Here is a 24,193-nt window from a genome sequence, read left to right as displayed (position 1 = left end):
GGGGGGGGGGGGGGGGGGGATGAGGAAAACAAAGCGATGACCGAGAGGACGGAAAAACAAAGAGTCGTCATGCAAAAGGACGGACGATGACATCTTCTCCCCTTGGTGTGTTTTTTCTAGCTTTTCTCTGATATGGTTTAGGTTCCTATGATCAGTAGTGCTACTTCTACTGTACGAGGCTCATGCAGGAGGAGCGCCGGTCGCTCGCCGACCGCTCGCCTCCGTCTTTTTTTCTTTTTTCTTTTTTTTGGTTCGAGGATTTGATTGGAAGATGCAGGTGAAAGTTTATGATACAAAATATGTTACAGTATGTACGTCTTGTCTCCCGTCTGTGTCGCTCACTCATACTCGCTTCTGATTGGTCGAGGAAACGCTTCGTCAAAACGCTCGCGGCCGAAGTCGCGCGTGGCCGACGGCGTCCACTCTGCAGCAGGACGCGTGGTTTTGATCTGGAGATGTTCAGGTTTGAAGACGAAACGCCTGCATGGTGACGTTCAAACCTGCCCGGTAACAGTTTAACCTATGAAACAATTTCACTTTTAACCGCTGTGACAAGAATACGATTACCAAATATGGATACACCATGAAAATATGGTCAAACGGTTAAAAATGAAACCTTCAGATGGTTTTTAATCCAGTCTTTTCACCTGCAGATCACAAAAACACAAACAGCTGCTGAGCTCAGCTGTTTCAGAAAACTGAACGCCAAGTAAAATCCAGGAGTGTGCAGCTCGATCGTGGAGGCGACGGCGGACTGAAGTCACCTGAACCGCAGTTCGGTTTCGTTCAGTCAGTGCGGTCGACTGGAGAAAACCTTATCGGTGCCTGTTTGTGAAATAGCTCGCTGACGACTGTGGCTAGCAGGCTAACCGCTAACATGTTAGCCCTTCGAGCATGCCAGCGCCAGCAGTTCTTAACAGCTAAAAACCAGCTGGTCAAACCAGCTCCTCTTATTGGTCAAAGCTCATGAAAGTTGATCTTGATGCAAAAGGTTTTTTGTGTTGATTTTAGTCGAAGTCGTATTTAGACAACAAAATGATCTGGAGGAGGGAGGAACCGACGCTAGTGGAACCTGGAGGAGGAGGAGGAGGAGGAGGAGGAGGAGGTGCAGCTGTGGAAACTCTCCGACCAGGTTAAATATTATCTTTGAGCATATCATGCATACGTGGGTCTTGCTTAATGTCTGGGGGTTATCGAGGGGTGACCTTTCGGTGACCTTTCCCGCCTCAGCGGACGCGCTGAAAACGACATTTTCTGGCAGGGTGCGCGTCATCGGGACGAACGTGGCTTCAACGGCGAAGGCGTTTGCCGTGGCGTTTCCGTTTCCTGTCAAGATCTATTGCAGAATACTTGTTGTGTTCGGAAAAGATCACAACAAATGAATTTCTTAGTTGCTTTACGTTAAGTTCCCTGCAATAATTACTGTAGTTTGATAACACACACATTATTGTTGTTATTATTATTATTATCATTATTATTATTGTTCTCTTCATTTGTTGATGCTATTTTCCTGCTTGTTGTAATGTTGCATATTTTGAAAAGTAAAAGGCTTTCGTTGCTCGTCTGGGCATCAGCGTCACACTGGCAAACACTTCTGAGCTACAACCAGGCCAGACCAGGCCGGGCCGGGCCGGGCCGGGCCAGACTAGACCAGACCAGACCAGACCAGGCCAGGCCGGGCCGGGCCGGGCCGGGCCAGACTAGACCAGACCAGACCAGGCCAGGCCGGGCCGGGCCGGGCCAGACTAGACCAGACCAGAGCAGGCCGGGCCGGGCCGGGCCAGGCCAGGCCAGACCAGGCCAGGCCAGGCCAGGCCAGGCCAGGCCAGGCCAGGCCAGGCCAGGCCAGGCCTGACCAGACCAGATCAGACCAGACCAGGCCGGGCCAGACTAGACCAGACCAGACCAGGCCGGGCCGGGCCAGACTAGACCAGACCAGACCGGGCCGGGCCGGGCCGGGCCGGGCCAGGCCAGGCCAGACCAGACTAGACCAGATCAGACCAGACCAGGCCAGGCCAGGCCAGGCCAGGCAAGACCAGGAGACCAGTCCCTATCACACCTCATTTAACCCTTCCCTCTCCACAGTCCCATTTAGAAAACCAGGTGAGTCCAGACCAGTTCATTTTGTCCCAGTTCAGCTCCCTGAAGCTCAGACCAGCTCGGTGTGGTTCTGTCAACAGTCCTCAGGCTGAGCATGAAGCAGTGAGACCCAGTGGAGTTCAGTTCAGAGTTCATTCATGTGTTTCAGCAGCGTCTCGATCGTCTTCATGTTCCTTCTTCCTGGATTCTGTCGCTCGTGACTTCCTTCGAGCCGGTGAAGAGGTCACCCACACAGACCCCCGAACTCCATGAGAGTCACCTTTTAAAAGTCTCCAGACATCCTGGCCCATTGTCGGGGTTTAAACCAACAACCTTTACATGCCAAGTAAAAGAGGTCCAACGCGAGCCTCAGCCTTTAGTGTTCTGACTGCAGGTCCAGTCTGTCGCTGGAAAGAAAACACACGTCCCCTCCATCATCGTCCCATGAGCTACGCTGGTCTGACACCTGTTTCAACGACAACCAGCATCCAGAATAAGCAGAAACCTGCAGCCGCTGAGGGCTGATTGGCCGTCAGCAGACCATCTCTGTCACATTTCTTTCCAATCACAGGAGAGTTTGACGCTGAACCATCTGAGTCCGTATGATCCTTCAACGGTCGGCTGTCCCTCAGATTTATTGCCAAGACCAACACGTCAACTCGTCTTTAGTAAGACCACCGGGTCCATCCACGCCAGGTTTACACTGGACAGTAAGACGTAGCCTGGACACTGGACGCCTCCCCTAAAGAATTATGTTTAGTGGAGACCCATCAAAACAGATCTGTCAGTTGGTGTTGAACAGGCTGAGCGTCTCGGCGTCTTGTCCAACGTCGGTCCAGGATGAACCGTCCCGGGGTTTGTGCAATCGGATCCAAAAGGTCAAAACTGTGCAGGGAGGCAAGTACGTGTTGGGGTCTAAAATGCACAAAGGGGTGATTCTTCAGACTCTGGAACGTCTTCAGGAGGGTACTGTTCCTTTCAGGTTCCTTGATTTTTGCTGGATTTCCCAGCTCCAGTTGGCAGAAACCATTTTGTCTCCATCTGGGTTCATAATCCACAACACGGTGACAGGAAGTGAAAGAAACCAGCAGTACTCAAAGTGCCCGTCTGAGCAGTCTCTGTCCCCACGGTCTCAGCTAGCAGTGCCCTGGGTTCAGGATCAGAGGTTCAAAGGTCGTTCAAAGTTCACAGGGAGGTTGGCTGGTGGGGCGGCGGGGTGGGTGTACGGGGGGGGGGGGGGTGTCACGGTCTTGGTCGGACGTTATAATGAGGAGATTTTGACGGTGTCCTGGGTGTAGGCGGTGGCCCGGGTGTTGCGCAGGATGCCGGGGATGGGGGCGGGCGACGGGGGGAGGCTCTCGTCGGGGGTGTTGGCGGGCGGTGTGGGGATGCTGATAATGGCGGCGGTGAAGTCTTGTTCCCCGCAGTTGAGCTTCAGGTCACCGGTCTGGGCGTTCAGACTGGAACGACTGAGGAGAGACAAACACAACCAATGAAAACCAGAAGAGGAGCGGCAGCGAGGAGGACGACGTCATCCAAAGAGAATGAAACTGTTTGGACAACAGCGTCTCAGAGTGTCTCAGTGTGTCTCAGTGTCTCAGAGTGTCTCAGTGTCTCAGAGTGTCTCAGTGTGTCTCAGAGTGTCTCAGTGTCTCAGAGTGTCTCAGTGTGTCTCAGTGTCTCAGAGTGTCTCAGTGTGTCTCAGAGTGTCTCAGTGTGTCTCAGAGTGTCTCAGTGTCTCAGAGTGTCTCAGAGTGTCTCAGTGTCTCAGTGTGTCTCAGAGTGTCTCAGTGTGTCTCAGTGTCTCAGTGTGTCTCAGAGTGTCTCAGAGTGTCTCAGTGTGTCTCAGAGTGTCTCAGTGTCTCAGAGTGTCTCAGTGTCTCAGAGTGTCTCAGTGTGTCTCAGTGTCTCAGAGTGTCTCAGAGTGTCTCAGCGTCTCAGAGTGTCTCAGTGTGTCTCAGTGTCTCAGAGTGTCTCAGTGTCTCAGAGTGTCTCAGTGTGTCTCAGTGTCTCAGTGTGTCTCAGTGTCTCAGAGTGTCTCAGAGTGTCTCAGTGTCTTCACGTTAGCTAACAGACACACGACTGAACAGATGTGGATGGAATCAGTGCAGCACGAAAATTATCTACGTTTGTGGTGGGATGGAGGTGGTCTTGATGTGCAGGGTGTCCAGCTCCTGGACGCTCCCCCGGCTGACGGACACGGTGGAGTTGGCCAGTCGCATGGCGGCTCTCCTCCTGGCCCGGCGGGGGCAGCAGCCGGTGGAGTTGTTCTGCGCCCCCTGCTGGCTGGACAGGGAGGTGCTGCGGCTGGTCCTGTAGCCCACCGACTCCGTCATGCACAGCTCGCTGTAGGTGATCTCGTTGGTGAACTCGTGGTTCTGTGAGGAGAGAAGGTCGTCCAAGCTGAAGGCTGAAGCTGTTTTTTAACTCCACACGTGTGTGAAGTCTGAGTGAGTGTGTGTGTGTGTGTGTGTGTGTGTGTGTGTGTTTGAATCCTCACCGTCGTCTTCTCCAGACAGTGAAGCAGGTGATTGTGTTGATGCTCGAACGCTGATCTGTTCTTCACACACAGGGCCGTGCTGTCACTGTCATGGTCCTAACACACACACACACACACACACACACACACACACACACACACACACACACACACACACACACATTACTGTATGAATTCGTTGCACCCTCATTGTTTCAGACTACGACTCCTTAAGAAATCACTTAAACAAAGACAGTGATCCTACTTTAACTTAAAAAATGTTTTCTTTTTCATCAGGACGTCGGCTGGTTGGATCTTTTCCGTCCTGCTGAAGCCTCATTTGAGCGTCAGACAGACGCTGGAGGCCGTTCTGAACAAAACGAGCTTGATTCATGGTGTGAAATGTGATCCTTGTGCTGCCGTTTGATCTCAGACAGCAGCAGCTTTTCTGTCGACTGTGATGAAATGTGTTGGTGCCTTCCTGCTCCCACAGGCCGAGCCCCCTGAAGGACCGGCGCCACCTTCAGGACAAAGAGTCCATCTGAGGCGGACGTGCAGGACAAACGTCTGAGAGCTCGACTGTGAGCTGAAGGTCCTCCGACGACAAGTTTTCCAGAAGAATCAGCTGAAGGTCAACATTTCCTAATCTTTAAGTCTGTGGTTTTAATCTCATCCTCTCCATCTTTTCCTTCATCACCCCACTCCTCTCCCTCCTCCTCTTCTATCCTGCCTCTCCCTCTCTCCTCTTCCTCCTCTTCATCTTTCTGTCTCTCAGAATGACTGATTCTCCTCCTCCTCCTCCCCTGCTGTATCCTCCTCATTTGTCTCCACTCCTCATCCTCCTCTTCACCCTCATTATACACTCTTTAAATCCAGACGGATTAAGACTCAACAATATCAGTGTGTGTGTGTGTGTGTGTGTGTGTGTGTGTGAGATCCCCTCTCTACCTGAAGTTTAAGCCTTTTTACTGATAAAACACTGAAACCCAGTGAGTGTTTCATCCTCTGAGTCGTGATGAAATCAAATCAGATTCTCTGTATTTGCAGTCAGTGGGATCGGTCTACATCCTGAAAAGGTCTGTAGCTGCAGCAGCTCGATGCAGAGGCTTTAATGTCCAGGAGACAGCTGGACAGAGGTGTCCTGGTCTCATCAGAAGTCACGTGCCATCAAAGTCACTCTGAAGCTGTTTTTATGAAGGAAAATGGCTGCATCATGTTGGCCTGATGGTGGCGCCAGAGGACCAGTGAGAGGATGAGCAGTTATTTCAGTTCATCCTGAGGGGAACATGAACGTGTGAGACGCGTTTCATCACAGTCCATCAGATATTTGTGGAGACGTTTCAGCCTGCAGCTAAAAAAACCTCCAAACGAGGACGATGAAGCTGCCAACTTCAAACTGACACACACACACACACACACACACACTTTTTACAGAGAACTCATCACCAGTCACGCCCAGCCTGTCTGTCCCTCTGCCCCCCCCCCCCCCCCCGGCTGTGCACTAATGGAGCTGAACTGGTTCCACTGTTGTGTTGCCCAGTTGCTCCTGTGGTGTGTTTGCTATTGGTTCAGCTCCAAACTGCTGAGCCAGCAGCTCCTCATCTGTCTGTCTCTCTGACTCCGTCTCTCCCTCTGTCTCCGTCTGTCCTCCTGGGAGGTTGTTGTTTAGCTTTGAGGACGTTGATGAAGGTGTTAAAAGGTGTCTGATGTTGGACTAAAACAACCTGACAGGGACCCTTAGTGGACGCGGTCTTTGTCTGGAGCATCCGATCTGAAACGACTACGAGCTGAACACTGCAGGTGTGAGCTAAAAGGCTCCTGCTGTGCTTTGCATTCTGGGATGCTGATGAGTGAAATCAACAGCTGCTATCAGCTGCTCTGACCTGGACCAAGTCTGATGTCTTCTTGACCTTTGGGCAGAGTCCTCTGGACCGTCTTTCTACCGTCCTCAGTGCTGAGAGGACGCAGCGTCCTCGTCTGGCTTTCAGTCCCATTTGGTTTGTTTGAATTGAGAAAGTGGACAGAGGTGAAGTCTGAGGTTCACCTGCTCAGCGATCGAGGCTGCGCTCCTCAAACGTCTCAGCCCATCACTCAGTGAACTGGACTGTGTGTGTGTGTGTGTGTGTGTGTGTGTCTCACCCCGAGTGATCGGTCTTCTTTGTACTGGAGGAAGGCGTTGGCTGTTCCTTTCTTCGCCATGCGGATCCGAGCCAAGCGCACTTTCTGTCGGACAGAAACACACAGGAAAACCGCACAGTCAGCATCTCACACACACACGCACACACACACACACACGCACACACACACACGCACACACACACACACACACACAGTGACGCTGTCAGACTTCATCTGTTGGCCGTCTTTGAACTCCACGCCTCTCTGGTGAACTGATGTTTTTCTCTCCAGCTGAACTTTCACATGATTAAATTTTTACAGGTGAAACCAGTTTAATATTTTTTCATCCAATCGGAGAAGACGACCAGGTGGACATACTGCAGAGGACTGCTGGTGCTCAAACTAAAACTTGACTAAACATTCTGCCTGCTGACACTGGTAACTGTGTACACTGGCACACTGAGCATCACTCAAACAACACGTCACCTGACCTAACAGACTGAACAGGTCACTCTCCAGGTGTACCACACCTTCACCTGGTCGACACTTTGAAACTGTCACAGCAGCTTTGTTTTAGGCACCAGAACGACCAGCTTAGCTTTAGGAACAGATCACAGTTTGGGTTGAAAACGTTACTTTAATGAAGTTTACATTAGTTAAAATAAGTCAACGCTGACTTGGTTCATGAGCAGTCTGTGTTCGTTTGACCCATCCATCCACCGCTGTGGTCAACTGACACCTGAAGGCTCGCAGTGGAGCTGCGGACACTTCAGAGTCAAAGTGAGTAACAGTGAGTAGAAGTACTGCGATGGCGTGCAGCCTCAGGCCTGATCTTTTAAAGGAGTGTTCTACGTACTGCTCCTTTCCGTCCTGTAACTGAACACAGTGATGAGACTCTGACCTGCTGCGCTCTCATCTTGTCGGCTCTCTGGTTCTGGTGGTAGATTCGGCTGAAGTTGGACACGATGACGGGCACCGGCAGGGCGATCACCAGCACGCCGCTGAGCGAGCAGATCGAGCCGAAGATCTTTCCCGCGATGGTGTTGGGGACCATGTCGCCGTACCTGCAGGACGAAAACAGTCACATCAACACCTCCCATCCATCCCCTCCTCCTCTGAGATGTCTTTCTCCACATCCCCCACCTCCACGTCTGACAGCGGTGCATTGTGGGAGTTGTAGCCGACCCCTTTGTTCTTTGAACCAAAGTATTCCATTCATTTACTGATACTGTTTAATCCCTGATCAAGTTGCTCGTGTGATTGATGAAATATCTTCAAAAACAGCCGTGACAAACGTCAACGAGCCGCGTTGATACTCTGTGAGTCTCACGTGTTCCTTCACTTTCCGCTGCGCCATCAGTCACAGGAGAACGTCATCCTCATCAGAGACAGATGAGCGTCGAGGAGAACGTCATCTTCATCACAGACAGATGAGCGTCGAGGAGAACGTCATCTTCATCACAGACAGATGAGTGTCGAGGCCGCGGTGGAGAGCGCCAATCAGGAGGGAACGTTTCACTCAAGCTGAGTGAAAGTAAAGTAAAAAGTGGAAAAGCGATGCTTCTGATCACTGAAGCTGAAACCACGAAATGTTTCCTCACGACTCGAAACAATCAATCAGTTATCGAAACAGTCACTGATTCATTTTTGATACCTGCCAAACGAACTGACTGATTCATGGACTGATCGTTACGATCAATGTTCACGCAGCGTTGGGTGGGTGTGGCTGTGCATTTGGCTTTTTATCCGTGAACGGTGCGTCTATCTGTGAGAGCCTGATGTTCCCTGGAAAGACCGTTTGACACCAAGCGCTTCCGGACAAAGACTCGAGTCCAGAGGCAACGAACGCCGTCCAAACGCCTGCGACCGGTCACATGACCACAAACGCCGCCAGCAGTATTTATCTCTACAGCGGGAGAAGCAACCGAAACACAGAAATATGGTGTTCAAGTCAAGACAAAGACAGACAAAAAGACAGACAGAGGGACAGACAGACGGACAGACAGACAGACAGAGGGACAGACAGACGGACAGACAGACAGACAGACAGACGGACAGACAGAGGGACAGAGAGACAGACAGACAGAGGGACAGACAGACAGACAGAGGGACAGACAGACAGACAGACAGACGGACAGACAGAGGGACAGAGAGACAGACAGACAGAGGGACAGAGAGACAGACAGACAGACAGAGAGACAGACAGAGGGACAGAGAGACAGACAGACAGAGGGACAGAGAGACAGACAGACAGACAGAGAGACAGACAGAGGGACAGAGAGACAGACAGAGGGACAGAGAGACAGACAGAGAGACAGACAGACAGAGGGACAGAGAGACAGACAGACAGACAGAGAGACAGACAGAGGGACAGAGAGACAGACAGACAGAGGGACAGAGAGACAGACAGACAGACAGAGAGACAGACAGAGGGACAGAGAGACAGACAGAGGGACAGAGAGACAGACAGAGGGACAGACAGACAGAGGGACAGACAGACAGACAGACAGACAGACAGATGAAATGCTGATCTCTGTGAGGTTGTAAACGCTGTGCAAGATATTACTGTTTCCCGGCTTTAAGGCTGCTGGACACACATGGACACACACACACACACACACACACACACACACACACACACACACACACACACACACACACACACACACACACACACAGGTTGCTGGTCGCTGGCTCACGCAGCCTTCACCTTTCATTGTACAGAGCCATAAATCACAGGTAGTGAGATGACGAGGAGGAGGAGGAGGAGGAGGAGGAGGAGGAGGAGGAGGAGGAGCAGAGGGAGCGGGCAGGAGGCCAGGATGGTTTATGTGATTCTGCTCCGACACACTGAGGGAAGCAAAGACTTTCCAGCTGCTCTGATCACACAAACAAAGCGTCTGACTGGACGGTTCAGAGGAACAAAGAGTTCCAAACCTTGAAGTACTATCAGGTAAAAGTACTCACAGTATGGAAAGTAAAAGTACTTGCAGTGCAGTAAAGTGTTCCCTGTCTGTGGATTAACATGACTGCTGCATTAATGTGTCTGTGTGTACTGCTGGAGACCTTTTTTCATTTTAATCACTTTATTTGGGAGAATCTGTTGAGATTTCAACTAGAATGAATTTGTGATTTCCAAGTAAAAGTAAAATGATGGTTTGGTTGCTTTCAGCTTGTGTATACACACACACACACACACACACACACACACACACACACACACACACACACACACACACACACACACACACACACACACACACAGCATCACAAAGCCTGGAAGGGAGTCAGAAAACTCTGCTGAAGCTTGTATTCATGTGGATTTCTTTCTTTTTCTTTCTTTCAGTGGTGTTTCAGAAACGGGCTCCAGGATCAAATCTGAAACCTTAAACTTCTGAGTGACTTTACTGTCTTACTTTAGAAAAATGGCTGCTTGTCCGGACTGTTTGAACAGTGACTTTCCTCTTTTCTCACACAGCATCTGTCTCACTGTGGAATTAAAGTTTCTATTCAAACATGCAAATCAGTCCAGGCTGCACAGTAAATCAGATATTCAGGTAATGAGCTGCGGCTCTGCGCTCGCGTACCTGCTGCAGTGGATTAGGTCTGAGTCCTTCAGAGAATAAGGCCACGACCTCGTCTGCTGCGTTAATGCTCATATCTGAGAGGTAATTTAGGCCTGCTTTCTTTAAATGCTGAAGCTATTTGAAAGCTGTGCGGCGCTGCCCCGTGAACACGTGTTTCATCGTCAATCTCCTGTAACTTAAAGCCGCCTGTTAGAGCTGATAATGTAGCTCTTGTCCTATTGTAGTCCTCCATCGCCTCACTTTAAAGTTTACATCTACATGTCTGCTAATAAATCACAGAAAGTTCTGCAGCCTGAATATCCTGAACACTGAACCCTCACCTGTCCTCACTGGATCAAAACATCCACACCTGAAATGTTCAAGGGCCGAGGAAGCAAACACAAAGCACCAGAAGACACATGGTCCAAAGCCCAGAGTCTTTACGATCACAGAGGACAAAGAAAACCATCAAATACTCACATCTGTCATCTCCTCAGCTGCACATGTCGAAACCGAATGAGCTTAAAGTTCAGCAGAGAAAATCCAAACAACCCTCGACACCGAGAGCAGCAGCAGAAGTGCAGGAGCGAGCGTCAGAGGACTACAACACCGACCAACTGCAGACTGGCATGGACCATCAAGTTTCAAGTCTTTGTAAGCAGATTTTCACAGAAATGACCCAAATCAATGTCACTTTGAAGGAAGAAATCTATAAACGGGCTGAAAGATTTTATCAGAACGCTTCAAAGAATAAAAGGGAAGAAATAAAGTCCATGTGATCTGCAGCTAACAGGCTAAAACTAATGCAAAACCTCCAGTGTGAGGCCTGGACAAGTAATCATCACCTCAGTGTCTGTGACAGCAGGGGACAGGGGACAGGGGACGAAGTAGTGCAGCCTGAGTCAGTTGCACTTCAGCCTGACAACAAAGTAACTCAAGCAAGTAATCAAATAAAACAACCGGGCTAGTTAGCTAACTGGTTAGCGCTACCGGTAACCGGTAACATTCAATGTAAAATTAAGTTCTATACATAAGTTAGCTAGCGTTGGCTAACTAGTTAATTAGCTACTGCTAGCTAGCGTTAGCTAACTTATGTTATCTAGTCCAACCGATGTTATCTAGTTAGTAGCTAGTAGCGTTAGCAATTGATTCATTCATCTTTCCAAGGGGCCGCATGAGAAACCTGAGCTGTGCTGGAGGCCGAACCAACAACTTCAACTGAATTCTGCTCAATAGTAATTTCCTCCCATTGTAAAAAGCAGTAAATTCTACACATCAGCACCAGCTGTAGCTGTTAACCCACACGTGTGCGTCCTTACGTTACATACAGCATGCTTTTCAAAATAAAAGCACCACAGTTGTGTGCAGAGCATGAAGTCTTCTTCATGTGTGTGAGCTCTGTGTTGGATTTCACTGGAACTGAAGCCTGACAGAGTTGACAGTAATCTGCTGAATGAGTGTGTTGGGATCAGTGGGAGCTCAGAGTCTCTGTGTGGTGACAGATCCCAGGTCAGCTTTGCTGGACCTCCAGCGTCCTCAGCAGGGAGCCACGCCGGCAGCAGAGAACAGATCAATTGGGATAACAGAGAGGGCCGACCGGAGGGGGGTCACCTGTGGGCAACAAGTGCTCAGAAGAATGGAAGTGAAGTCAGAATGTGGCCAAACGACCAGGATGAATCCGTGCTGGATCACCGCTGGAGCTCGATCTGGATCCTGACACGTTTGATCACTCGTGTTATTCATGCTTTTGTTTAAAGGGCTGAACCAAACCGTTCAACCCTCATTCATAACACTGACACGAGTTTGAAATCAGCATCTGAATGCTGAGCAGCTTCTTTTTTTGGGTTTGTTTCTGCAGATGAATTCTGTTTAAACCTGCAGATATGACCAGGTAACACTGATATCACTCATATTTAACTATTGAGTGGCTGAGCATGAAGGACTGCTTCCAACTTGTGTAATCCAATTTCCAGTTTGGTTTAGGTTATTTAACGGGTCACTTCAGTGGATAAGATGGCTTCAAGTTGGCAGGTGAGTTTAGCAACTAGAAAAGTTGTGTTGTGTTCAGTAACAAGTATGTTGAGCATTTTAAATTGATGTCCATTAACAGGCCAGTTCACCTTCTAAAACAGTTCGGCTCAGTGCAGTTAGCGGGTCAGTTTGAGGATTCAAACAGTTGACTGAAGGTCAGTTATTGGGTCAGGTTAAGCCAATTTAGAAGGTAAAACATGTTCAGATCAGGGTTACAGTTAACCGGTGATTCAATGTAGCATGAAAAATGATTTAATCAGGTCAGTTCACGGATCAGCTCAGCAGCCAACATCAGATATTAAGTCAACGACCATCACGGTTTATGTTGCCCTCTGGCTTTGCTTAACAACAGCAACTGGCTCAGAAGTTCCTCATGTAGAACAGAGAAACATCTGCGATCATCTATAAACATCTGCTGGTGGCGTAGAACAAGACAAAGAGGCACTGAGCTGACAGCGAGCACAGCTCAGAGTGTACATGGAAATGAATGAAACTGTGATGGGCAGACAGACTGGAGCATCTGCCAGCTGTTAGCTCACACAGTACATCTGGAACATCCACCTCATTAGGCTGCAGTTTATGGACCTCGTTCTTCACAGGTTATAAAGGGCCACCGTGAGGAACAGCCCACACACTGCTGAGGCATTCACCAGGTACCAACACCTGATGGACACCATCATTATCAGCTGTTACTGGGGCAGGAAATGTCAAGAAACTGCCTTAACAGCTTGAATTCATATTTAATTTAGGATGCTGGGCTTTCTTCATGCTCAGCTCATCTTTATGGATCTGAGATTTTTACTTCCCTTCTTTTACCTGCAAATCTAACGTTTCTAAGTGATTTGAAAGTGTCTGGATTTGATTCATAGATGTAAATTCAACAACATTATCGCAGTGCAAAGGAACACTTTGTTGTTCTGGGTGACTCACCTGAAGTGGTTTTGTCTGATTTCAGTCACTGTGAGTGTATTAAAGGGTGTGAATGTGCAAGTCAATGAGCTTGAAATGAAGGGTGTCTGTCCATTTATATGCTTGAGGGATTTTAATTTGAAATGCCAACAGGAAGTGCTGAATTTGTAATAACAGTGTAATGCAGTAACTTTATGTGGGCGAATAGGAGTCGATCAATCAGAAACAAAGGCCTGTCTCAAACACACACCTGGTACCTTCTGCAGCTCAGGTGAACAAAGGTCCAGTCAGGATGTGACGACATACAGTAATCTGCAAACCTTATTAGATTTGATGGATTATTAATTATTTATATTTGATGAAACTGGTTTGATACTGGACTCTAATTCAACAGAATATCAACAGACATGAATTAATAACTGATCACTGATCACAAACCTGCCCTTCAGAGGATCATCCAAGCAGCTTTATAAAAGAAGGAGATCAGCTCCCCAAAGCTTTCACTTACTGCTGAATTGTTCTATTTTGATGCATCAAATTAAACAGCTTATTTTCCCCATTATTGTGTATGTGTGAGTGTGTGTGTGTGAGTGTGTGTGTGTGTGTGTGATTCTAATTGACACTACAACAGTTCAGCTCCCAGCAGACAGCAGAGTGTAACCAGTATGGAACAGAACCTGTGAGCTGACACCAGATCAGAAACAGGTGCAGAGAAAACCTGAAAAGTGCATTTGAAGAATGGAAAAAAAAATCCACAAAAAAAACAGAGTGGACACAATAACAGAAACACCTGCACAATCTCATGCAATCAAGAAGAACAGGGTGTTCATTTATAATCCTGGACCTGAAACACACATTCAGCTTTTACCACTCAAACACACACTCTCCTGCAGCTATAAAGCGTCCTACTGCTGGTGTGTGTGTGTGTGTGTGTGTGTGTGTGTGTGTGTGTGTGTGTGTGTGTGTGTGTGTGAGGGCAGCAGTAAATCTGCAGCAGCAGCCTTGAGTCTACAGCCAAACATTACACGCAATGCACCTTTAATAGACTGTAAATTGGCTTTGATGCTGTCTCTGCTGTGTGTGTGGACATCCATTACTGGTGTTGTGAGGACATAAATCTGTTCACACAGTCACAGGAACTTGCCTTCCTTATGGGGACAAAACACATGTCCTCATAACGTAAATCATTAAAGTTTAGGGTGAAGACTTGGGTTATGTTTCAGGTGACTCTCTTCGAAAGTAATGTAAGTCTGTGCAATGTCCTCAGAAGTGATGGAAACATGCTCTGTGTGTGTGTGTGTGTGTGTGTGTGTGTGTGTGTGTCTAGCTGTCAGAGTGTGTGTGATTCATGTCATTTTAAATTTGTTCATACTAGTTCGTGCTTTGATCTCTGAAAGAAACCAGTGTGGATCTTTAAACACACCTTCAGATTAATCCTCCTGTTAGCCCGCCCAAAGATTAAGGAAGAAGAAAAAAGGTCAAGAGTTCAACCAATTACAGCCCAGAATGCCCTGCAGCCATTCAGCACATACACAAACATAAAGCACGATGCATGTTCAACCTACTGACATCACCCACATAATGTACACGTGCTGTGCACTGCAGCTCCTCCAGACAAACCAAACATCACAGCACTGATTGATCTTATTCACTGACCTGAAGAGAGTTACTGCACACACACACACACACACACACACACACACACACACACACACACACACACACACACACACACACACACACACACACACACACACACACACACACACCCTGCTCCTTACCCTAACCTTCACCATCACAGCTAAGTGCCTGCTGACTCCAACCTGAACCTAAAGCTAACGCTAACGAAGCCCTTAAAGCCGAGTCTGAACCCTCAAACAGCTTCTGAAGGTCTGTCTGAGAGTGAGGACCACCCAAAATGTCCTCACTTTTAAATGACAGCCTCACTCTGAAGGTCTAACACACACACACACACACTCACTCACTCACTCACTCACTCACTCACTCACTCACTCACTCACTCACTCACTCACTCACTCACTCACTCACTCACTCACTCACTCACTCACTCACTCACTCACTCTTACCCGACTCTAACCCTGCCCTTAATACAAGTCTGCATCCTAAAATTTAATGATTTACGTTGTGGGGACCTGAGTTCTGTCCTCTAAAAGAACAGATAGGTCCCCAAAACATGAATAATACAAACCTACCCCCCCACACACACCCACGCGCGGCAGTATGATGTGCATTCATTGAGGCTGTGAGGTTTGACAGGAAGCTGCTCTATGATACAATAAACTGTGTTTATGAGCAGGTTGAAGCTGATTAACCAGAAACTGATCATGTAAACACTGAGCAGCAGTAACACCAAGGCCTGAATCCTGTCTTGGGTAAAAGTACAAAAGTATTATCCATAAATACATAATACAGTCGTCACTCTGCAGATCGGCCCATTTCAGGTGAACACATTTCATATTATTGGACGGATGCATTCATGTGTTCATCACTTCAACGTTTGCAGCTGATGAAGACGGAGCTGCTGAGTAGCAGCAAGAGATCAATAAAGTCTGATCTATCTATAATAATCCATCACAGACTATTTATTGATTGTATTTTGTATTTGTAATCTGAGTACAGTAACGAGTAACTACTGTCAGATAAACGTAGTGGAGTGAAAGTATGAAGCAGTAGAAAACAGAAATACTCCAGTAAAACACCTCAAAACTGTACTGAAGTCCAGTACTTGAGTAGATGTACTGCGTTACTTTCCTGCACTGACAGTGAGTCCTGACTGTGCAGGCTGCAGCTGTACTGTCTGTGTGTTGTTTCTCTCATGAAATCACGTCGTGATAAAACTGCTTATTTTCATTTAATCCTCGTTTGAGCGACAGACGTTCAGCCAGCAGAGGTCAGCAAACCGAAGCTCTGCGCAGAGTTCAGCTGCGCTTCAAGATGTCGGAGGTTGTGACTGCAGAGAGGTGATTAAACCAGCTGAGAGAGAGTGTGTGTGTGTGTGTGTGTGTGTGTGTGTGAGCCTGGAGCCGCTAATGTTAAATAATGGATGGCAGCATTAGAAGGCTTGTAGCTGGTTAGCAGAGAGAGACAGAGGGAGGAGAAAGTTTATTTTCTCTTCCTCTTCCTCCCTCCCTCCTCTCTCTGTACACTTCCTCCTCTGTCCTGCCCTTTCCCTCCTCTATCTCTCTTCTCATCTCATCTCCCGTCCTCCTCTCCTCCCTCTCCTCCCTCCTCCTCTGGGGTCATTATCTGCAGCTGCCGGAGCCAAGTCTCCGTCCTGCAGCAGGAGAGGAGAGAGGAGAGAGGAGAGAGGAGAGAGGAGGACACGAGTGGTGGCTTGACTCGAAGCCAGAGGAGAGAGGTGGAAGAGGAGGATGGAGGGAGGGAGCGAGGATGTTGAGCGAGGACAGAGGAGAGGAAGGGCGGAGAGAGGAAAGAGGAGAAGGAGAGGAGAATACAGAGAGGTCAGAGGAGACGATGCAGGAGAAAGGAGCAGGGGCAGAGGAGTTCGTGAAGCTAATATCTCGATGTGTATCTGTGAATCTGATGAGACAGCTTTGTATTTGGAGTCAGTGGACGTGTCCTGGTCACAGCCAGGAGACAAACTGAGGTCAGAACGTAAATCACCTCAACGGTGCTTCCATTATTTCCATTTGTCATTATTCATTCAGTTCACGCTTTCATTATATTCCACTGCTTCAAAACCCTCTGCGCAGCGAGCAGGAGACATGTTGAATGCTTCAGAGACACAAACAATAAGTCTGTCAAAGCTCAACAAGGAAGAGACGGAAAGAAGAAGACCTGGGGTGGAAGAGGAAGGAGGAAGAAGAGATGAAAGAGGAGGAACAAGTGACCGAGTGGAGGGCAATAATAATAAGAGGAGGTGAAAGGAGGAGAAAGGGAGAAAAGGGGCTAAATATGACATCATCATAATGACATCCAATAAAAGAGAAACTAAATAGCACTACGGATTATACGAATCCTGCACTGTGATTGGCTGACAAGTGCCAGTACATTTACTCAAGTACTCCACTGAAGTATAACTGAGGTATTTGTACTGACTTGAGTATTTCCATGTTCTCTTACTTCATACTTGTACAGCAGGTCAGAGGGAAATACTGCATTACATTTATGTTTGATTACGAACAAAGATAAAACTTTATTGATCGCTTTATTGATCACAAGTGACAGAGGCAGTTTGTGAAGTCATTAAATGAGCTGCACCTGCTGCAACATGAAAGTGATGAACACATGAATGCATCAATGATTATCATCCAAGGATGTACTGTATATTATTCTGAAATGGGCCTAATGAGTATTTCTTTGTACTTTTATTAAGTGAAAATCTGAATGCAGGACTTTTACTTGAACTGAGTACTTCTACATGGGAGCATTTCTACTTTTACCTGAACGACCCATCAAAAACCTGTGTGACATCACGGTCAGCGAGCACGTGAAGGAGACACCGGAGTGAGACAGGTAACAGGTGAAGACAAACGGCTGAATGGAGTGAATAATGCATCACTGTTTTACAGCATGTGATGAACAGACTGACTGCTCCAGGGCTGCCGAGGAGCCTGCGAGCAAGGCACGTGAGCCTCCGTGGAGCCCGAGCCGACTGTCGTAATAAATAAAGGTTTGACAAAAGGGGGAAACTCTCAGGAGGCCCGGGTCAGCCCGGTTATTCTGAGCTGCTCTCAGCGCTTTAAATATTTCATGGTCAGGATTATGTCATCCAGCACAGCCTCAGAGCGAAGACACGGAGAGGAAGAGCAGCGATGAAGACGCCGAGGCAGAGAGACGAGCGACAGATTCACCTGAAAGCAGAAAAACACAACAAACAGACCAGGAGACGGCCGTCCGCTGCTCCCCGATTGGAGCTGATAGGAATCCATTAGTGCGGAGTCAGCCAATCGAATGCGCAGGCCGATCCTTATCTCCCACCTATAATAGAGGAGCCAGCCAATCACAATCTAATAGAGGGACAGACAGCCAATGGTAATCAGTTTAGAGAGGAGAGCCAGAAGGACAATTTAACGGTAGGGTGATCTCTCCACTCAGAGAGAAGAAGAAGAAGAAGAAGAAGAAGAAGAAGAAGAAGAAGAAGAAGAAGAAGAGGAGGAGGAGGAGGAGGAGGAGGAGGAGGAGGAGGAGGAGGAGGAGGACTGGACTGCATCAACAGTGTTTTATAGACTCAGAGATGAAGATCAAGCAGGAAAAACTTCAGATTGTTAGTTTGACTTCATGTAGGAGGAAACGTCCTTTGGAGAGACAAAGACACGGACTAACAGCCACGCTAGCAGAGCTCTTAGCTAAATGCTAACATGCTCACGGTCACAATGCTAACACGCTGATGTCTGTCAGGTGTTACTTCTACCATCGACTTCTACGTGAAGCAGCATGTTCGCATGCTAAATTCAAATTTGGACCTGATGGCGGCGCCAAATGACGAGTTTGTTCTTAGTGACAAACTCATGGAGATTAACGAACATCTGTGCAGCTCCACAGAGCTTCTCAGCCTCTTTCAGCTCCTCGGTTTGGTGTCGCGGCACACTTCCTGTCTGGTCTCAGCGTTTCAGCAGCTGTGATGAAGTCACAGTTCACTTCCTGCTGAGCAGCAAACAGCAGACAGACTCCGTCAGAGACCAGCTGGTGAACACTGAGCATGTAGCAGCTAAATGGAGGTGGAGGAGACCAAGCACAGAGCTAAAAGACGGAGAACATCATGCTCGATGTCTGCTGATACGGAGCAGGAAGCTGACTTAACGAGGAGTTAATCTGTCAGATGGAAACAAAATTTCCTTAATAAAATCAAATGAAGGCGTAGAATTATTATTTACTCCCTTAATAAAATCAAATTAATGCGTAGAATTATTATTTATTCCCTTAATAAAATCAAATGAAGGCGTAGAATTATTATTTACTCCCTTAATAAAATCAAATTAATGCGTAGAATTATTATTTACTCCCTTAATAAAATCGAATGAAGGTGTAGAATTATTATTTACTCCCTTAATAAAATCGAATTAATGCGTAGAATTATTATTTATTCCCTTAATAAAATCAAATGAAGGTGTAGAATTATTATTTACTCCCTTAATAAAATCAAATTAATGCGTAGAATTATTATTCATTCCCTTAATAAAATCAAATGAAGGCGTAGAATTATTATTTACTCCCTTAATAAAATCAAATGAAGGCGTAGAATTATTATTTACTCCCTTAATAAAATCAAATGAAGGCGTAGAATTATTATTTACTCCCTTAATAAAATCGAATGAAGGTGTAGAACACGCTTCAGCATCGTCTTTGCTAATGTGGCCGCTGTCATTGGTTCTATTTCTGGGAACTTCTCCATGAACTAACACAGTGCAGTCAAACGTGTCATAAAACCTAAAAGACTTCTGTGAAGTTAAACCTGCTGCTTGGTATTTTTAACATCTGTGTAAAAGCCGAAACACAAATCTGATGAATCTGAAGACTTAATGTCCGAGTTTGTGTGTCCTCTTCTGCCTCCGAACCGTCTGAACGGATTCGTTCTTCACAAGGACGCCAGTATCGACCGGACGGGTTTGATCATCGGCTCAGTTTGTTTTCTCTCTTTGAAAACTTCTATTCTGGGTTACAGCCGGCTGCTAAAAGCCTCCCTGCTCTGCTCCTCTTTCCCCCCCCCTCCTCCTCGTCTTTCCTCCTCCTCCCTCCTTTCCATCACCTTTCCTCCCTCTCCTCCTTTTCCTAAATCCTCTCCTTTCTCCTCCTCCGGTGTAATCTACGGCCATGTTTAATTGATGGCGTGATGATGAAAGTTGCAGGAGGAGGGATGGTTGTTCCATGTTTTCTCCTCCTCTGGTGGAGGAGATCTGACTCTTTAAACAAACTGAAATCCTGCCTCTGCCTCCTTTCTCTCATCCTCTTCTTGTGTTACTGAATCCTTTCTTCCTCTTCTCTTTTCTCTCTCTTAGATCTCACTCTGGCTCTTCTTCTTACATATCATGCTTTGTTTGAGTATCAATGTCCACTTTCATAATCATATCAGCAGGCTGGAAGCTGCTGTCACTCTGAGGTTGATTGACAGATCACAGAGACGACCACAGTGATTCTCAGCCTGGGGGTTATAAATAATCTGAGGGGTGGGACGATACACAGGAAAGGAAAGCAGAATAAACAGAATCCTGAACATAAACGTATTGTTTTTTTCTACTTTGGTCAATAAATGGGTGATTTTATCTCCTCAGGCCTACAAAATGTATTTAAATTCAGTTTTCTAAGAAGGAAACTGAACTGTTCACCATCTGGAAACATGTGCAACCGCTAACAATGGACTGCGAGCGGTAGGTGTGAATATTTGAATAAAATTAGCTGATTGAGCTGCTAATTAAAATATGAATTACAATAATGATGAGAAATGAAAAGAAAAGGGAAAATGGGTGAAGACATAATAAAGAGGAAAAGAAACAAAAGAGACGGTGAAGAAAGAAAAGTGGCACAAAAAGGCAAAAAACGAAAAGTAAGAAAATGCAATAGACTGAGTCTATTTCCAGCTGTAGGGGGTTATTTAAAGATGAAACCCTTCATAACTGTAAAAAGACATGACAGAGAGTCTAACCAAGAGGACGGACGGATGAGAGCTGAGACACCTGGTTAAAAATATTCTGCTGTGGATCAGCGTGCAAACAGAAAGTCCCGTTTCAGCCACGAGCCGCGTCTTTCCCAACATCAACCAAAGACTTTCAGTTGCTTAAACGTAAACGCTGTAACACATTTTGTCTTGTTTTGTTTCCGTATGAAGACTTCTGGCCTGACTTGTGACGTGCTCAGTCCTCTGTCTCTGTCCTCGTCCATGTTCGCCTCGACGCCCTGTTGTGTTCCTGTATTTTGAACTTTTTAACCCCAGCGGTTCACAGCGGACCCAAAGCTGCCAAAACCAGTTCAAACACATGCAGCATCATCACATACGCTGATGACACTGCCCTGATTGTTCGTATCGGCAGAGGTGACGAGTCAGCACGTGGACAGGAGCCGAGAGCGGTGCACGTACAACAACCGGACGTGAATAAAACATTAGAGATGATAATGGACTGGAGGAAGTCCTGACCACAGCGCTGCTGCATGTCAGCAGTCCTGCTGCCAAAAACCCACGTGACTGAGGGTGTACCTGGATACACAACGAGACTTTGTCATGACCCGGACTAACCCTGAGACGCAGCAGAACGGTGGAATAACTCTGCTGATTCCTCTGATCAGACCTGGAATATAAATATAAACTAAATCAATCGGACGTGTGAGCAGGAAGCTGTGCAGAGCTAATATTAGACTGAAACACTCAGAAACCAGCAGATCGTTCCCAAAATAACACACACACACACACACACACACACACACACACACACACACACACACACACAGCTCTGTTAACAGTCAGCTGACTCACATCAAACACATCTATTACTGCGTCAACGCAAACTCGGACCAGGGTTCAGTCTCCGCTCTGACCTTTGAACCCTGGTGTTTGTAAGGTTGACATGGAGAGATCACTGGCCGGTCGTGTGGGGGTGAAAAATCGTGTGTGCTCGGTACAGGACGGCATCTGTTAAATGAAGCTGGATTTGTACTGATGTACGGAGCGACGACGAGGCTCCGCTGCAGGCTGTGGTGTAGCTGACGTGCACCTCCTCCAAAATAACTACACCTGGTGGCTACAGCCGCGACAGAGATACCACATGACTGCAAGAACTGTGATTGGCTGCTTGTGTCTTCATGTTTCTGCTGGCAGTGGAAAGACTTTGTCACACATTAACACATCAGCACTAATAATACTTCACTTTTGATACTTCTTCTGCTTTTAGTACGTCTGTAGTTTCACTTGTGTATAAGTACTACATCTCTGAAGGCAGGACTTGTAACAGACATTTGTACACTGATGTTTTACTGCTTTACCTCGACTGAGGGTTTGTTGAGAGGTTAGCATGGTTAGCTCATTAGCATGAGCGATGCTGCAGGACAGTTTCACAGAGTGAACAGCTGCACGTGGTGGAGGAACATGAGCGCAGCAGCAACAAACAACAACAAGCGCATCAGTTTTTTCATGAACACACACTGTGTGTACACCGTGCGCCTCCTCAACGCCACCGCACACCGACTGCTCTGTGCAGCATCCTTCACTACACGATGGAGGCCAGCAACTCCTCATCACAGGCTGCCAACACGTGACCACTTCAACCAAACACCTTTAAAGGGTCGTGTGCGTGTTCTGTTCAGACTGACTGTGAATTGAACTCTTCGTGACTTCGCTGCAGGACACAGACACTAAATCTGATGATGGCGCTTGGACAGTCTGACTGACACAAAGTCTTTTTGGCCTGACGTCCGTCCTGCTCAGCTGTGGCGGTGGGATTCGTCCTGCTGGTTCGCAGCGAACCTACAGGACGAAGACCTCCACTGGATCGGACTGATGGAGCCTCCTCTGAAGGAGGACGGAGGACTCTGTCCGTCTCGTCAGTGTCTCCGTATGGGCGGCTGAACCTGAACTCACCCTTGAACAGATCTAACCGTCTCTGTCCACTGTCCCTCAGGCAGCGTTACACTCGTCCACTTCAGGGTAACATCACTTTCTTTCTCCGTCTCCCTCTCTCCTGTCGTTCCTCTCTCTCTTTCTGTTTCTACGCCTCGCTCTTCCTATCTTCCGCCCTCTCATTTTCTCCTGTATTTACGTCTCCCACGCTCTCTCCTCTCTGCCTCCTCCTCTCCTCCATCTCTGTTATTAACTCATGTTGGTTTGTCGCTGAGAGGAAGATCACGTTGTTTCAGAGCGTCTCTAATGTGTTTTATTTGTTTGTTTCGCATAATCCACATTTCTGTTTATTTTTACTTCACACACACACACACACACACACACACACACACACACACACACACACACACACACACACACACACACACACACACGTGACTGTAACAATCCATCTGTGTGTGTGCTTGAATATCACATGATGTGTGTTAAATGTTTTAGATAGTCTCGCATAAAGAAGAGGAGAAAAAAGGAGGAGAGGGGAAATGGAGGCAGGAAAGTAAGAGAGGAAAGGAAAGAAGCAGGGAGGAGAAAAGAAGGAATGAAGGAAGGGAGAAAGAGACAGAAAGAGGAGACGCAAGAGAGGAGAGAGGGAAGTAAGGGGTGGAGAGACATAAAGAAAAAGGAAGGATGATGAGAGAGAAAGGAGGAGAAACAGAAAAACTTGATGGGGAGGAGAAGTGTTGAGGTGTTGATAGTTGAGGAGGAAAGAAAGAAGAAAGTTATGTTCAGAGATGAGATGAGGAGGAGGAGGAGGAGAGGGTAGAAGACACAGAAAGAGGACGGAAAAGGAGAGATGGAGTTGGAAAACTAAGGAGAGATCAAAAAGATGGGAGGAGGAAAAGGATGATGTGAGGAGCAAGAAAGAATAACAGGAAAGGAGGGGCAGGGAGACAAGATGGTAGCACGAGGGAAAGAGAAGAAATGTTGAAGAGAAGAGACAAGAAAGGAAAGAGGAGAAGGAGGAAAATGGAAAGATGCTGTCAAAGGAAAGGAGGGAAAAATAGGAGATAAGAGGAGAAGAAAGAAGGTGGGGGGAATGGATTGTAAACAAGGAAAGAAGGAAGGAAGAAGAGGAGAGGAAAGCAAAGGAGAGGAGGGATAGTAGGAAAGGAGGAAGAAGGGATGAGAAATAGAGGAGGGCAGAGGAGTGGAGGAGAAGGAGAAATGAGGAAGACAAGAGAGGAGAAAAGAAATGTGGAAAAGAGAGGAGAGGGAGAAAAGAGAGTGAGTGAGGGAAGGAGAAGGAAAAGGAGAAAAAATGGGAGGAGGAGGAGGAGGAGGATGCACTCAGACACTAAGGGGAAATAATTGATGAGAGGAAAAGTCCTCTCCTCCTTCATTCTGCCTCTCGCTCTTTTTTTTATCTGTTTATCTCAGCCTCGCTCGCCCAGACAGAGCAGCTGCAGCAATTAGGGTCAGGAG

General features: G+C 47.3%; 1 protein-coding gene across 2 annotated transcripts in view; it reads right to left on the bottom strand.

Moving 5' to 3' along the window:
- Nucleotides 1–1,926: 1,926 nt before the first annotated feature.
- Nucleotides 1,927–24,193, bottom strand: part of kcnd1 (potassium voltage-gated channel, Shal-related subfamily, member 1) — a 65,305-nt gene continuing 43,038 nt past the window's right edge. For both annotated transcript variants that reach the window (XM_076742043.1, XM_076742042.1), the window contains exons 5-9: nucleotides 7,578–7,740; nucleotides 6,698–6,781; nucleotides 4,580–4,675; nucleotides 4,207–4,457; nucleotides 1,927–3,548 (exon numbers count right to left, since the gene is read on the bottom strand). In XM_076742043.1, the coding sequence (XP_076598158.1) occupies nucleotides 3,341–3,548; nucleotides 4,207–4,457; nucleotides 4,580–4,675; nucleotides 6,698–6,781; nucleotides 7,578–7,740 (802 nt within the window). In that variant the 3' untranslated portion in view covers nucleotides 1,927–3,340. The remainder of the gene's footprint in view (nucleotides 3,549–4,206; nucleotides 4,458–4,579; nucleotides 4,676–6,697; nucleotides 6,782–7,577; nucleotides 7,741–24,193) is intronic.

The sequence above is a fragment of the Chaetodon auriga genome, chromosome 10 (assembly GCF_051107435.1).
Source record: "Chaetodon auriga isolate fChaAug3 chromosome 10, fChaAug3.hap1, whole genome shotgun sequence".
NCBI lineage: Eukaryota > Metazoa > Chordata > Actinopteri > Chaetodontiformes > Chaetodontidae > Chaetodon > Chaetodon auriga.
This window is presented reverse-complemented; position numbering and strand designations above follow the sequence as displayed.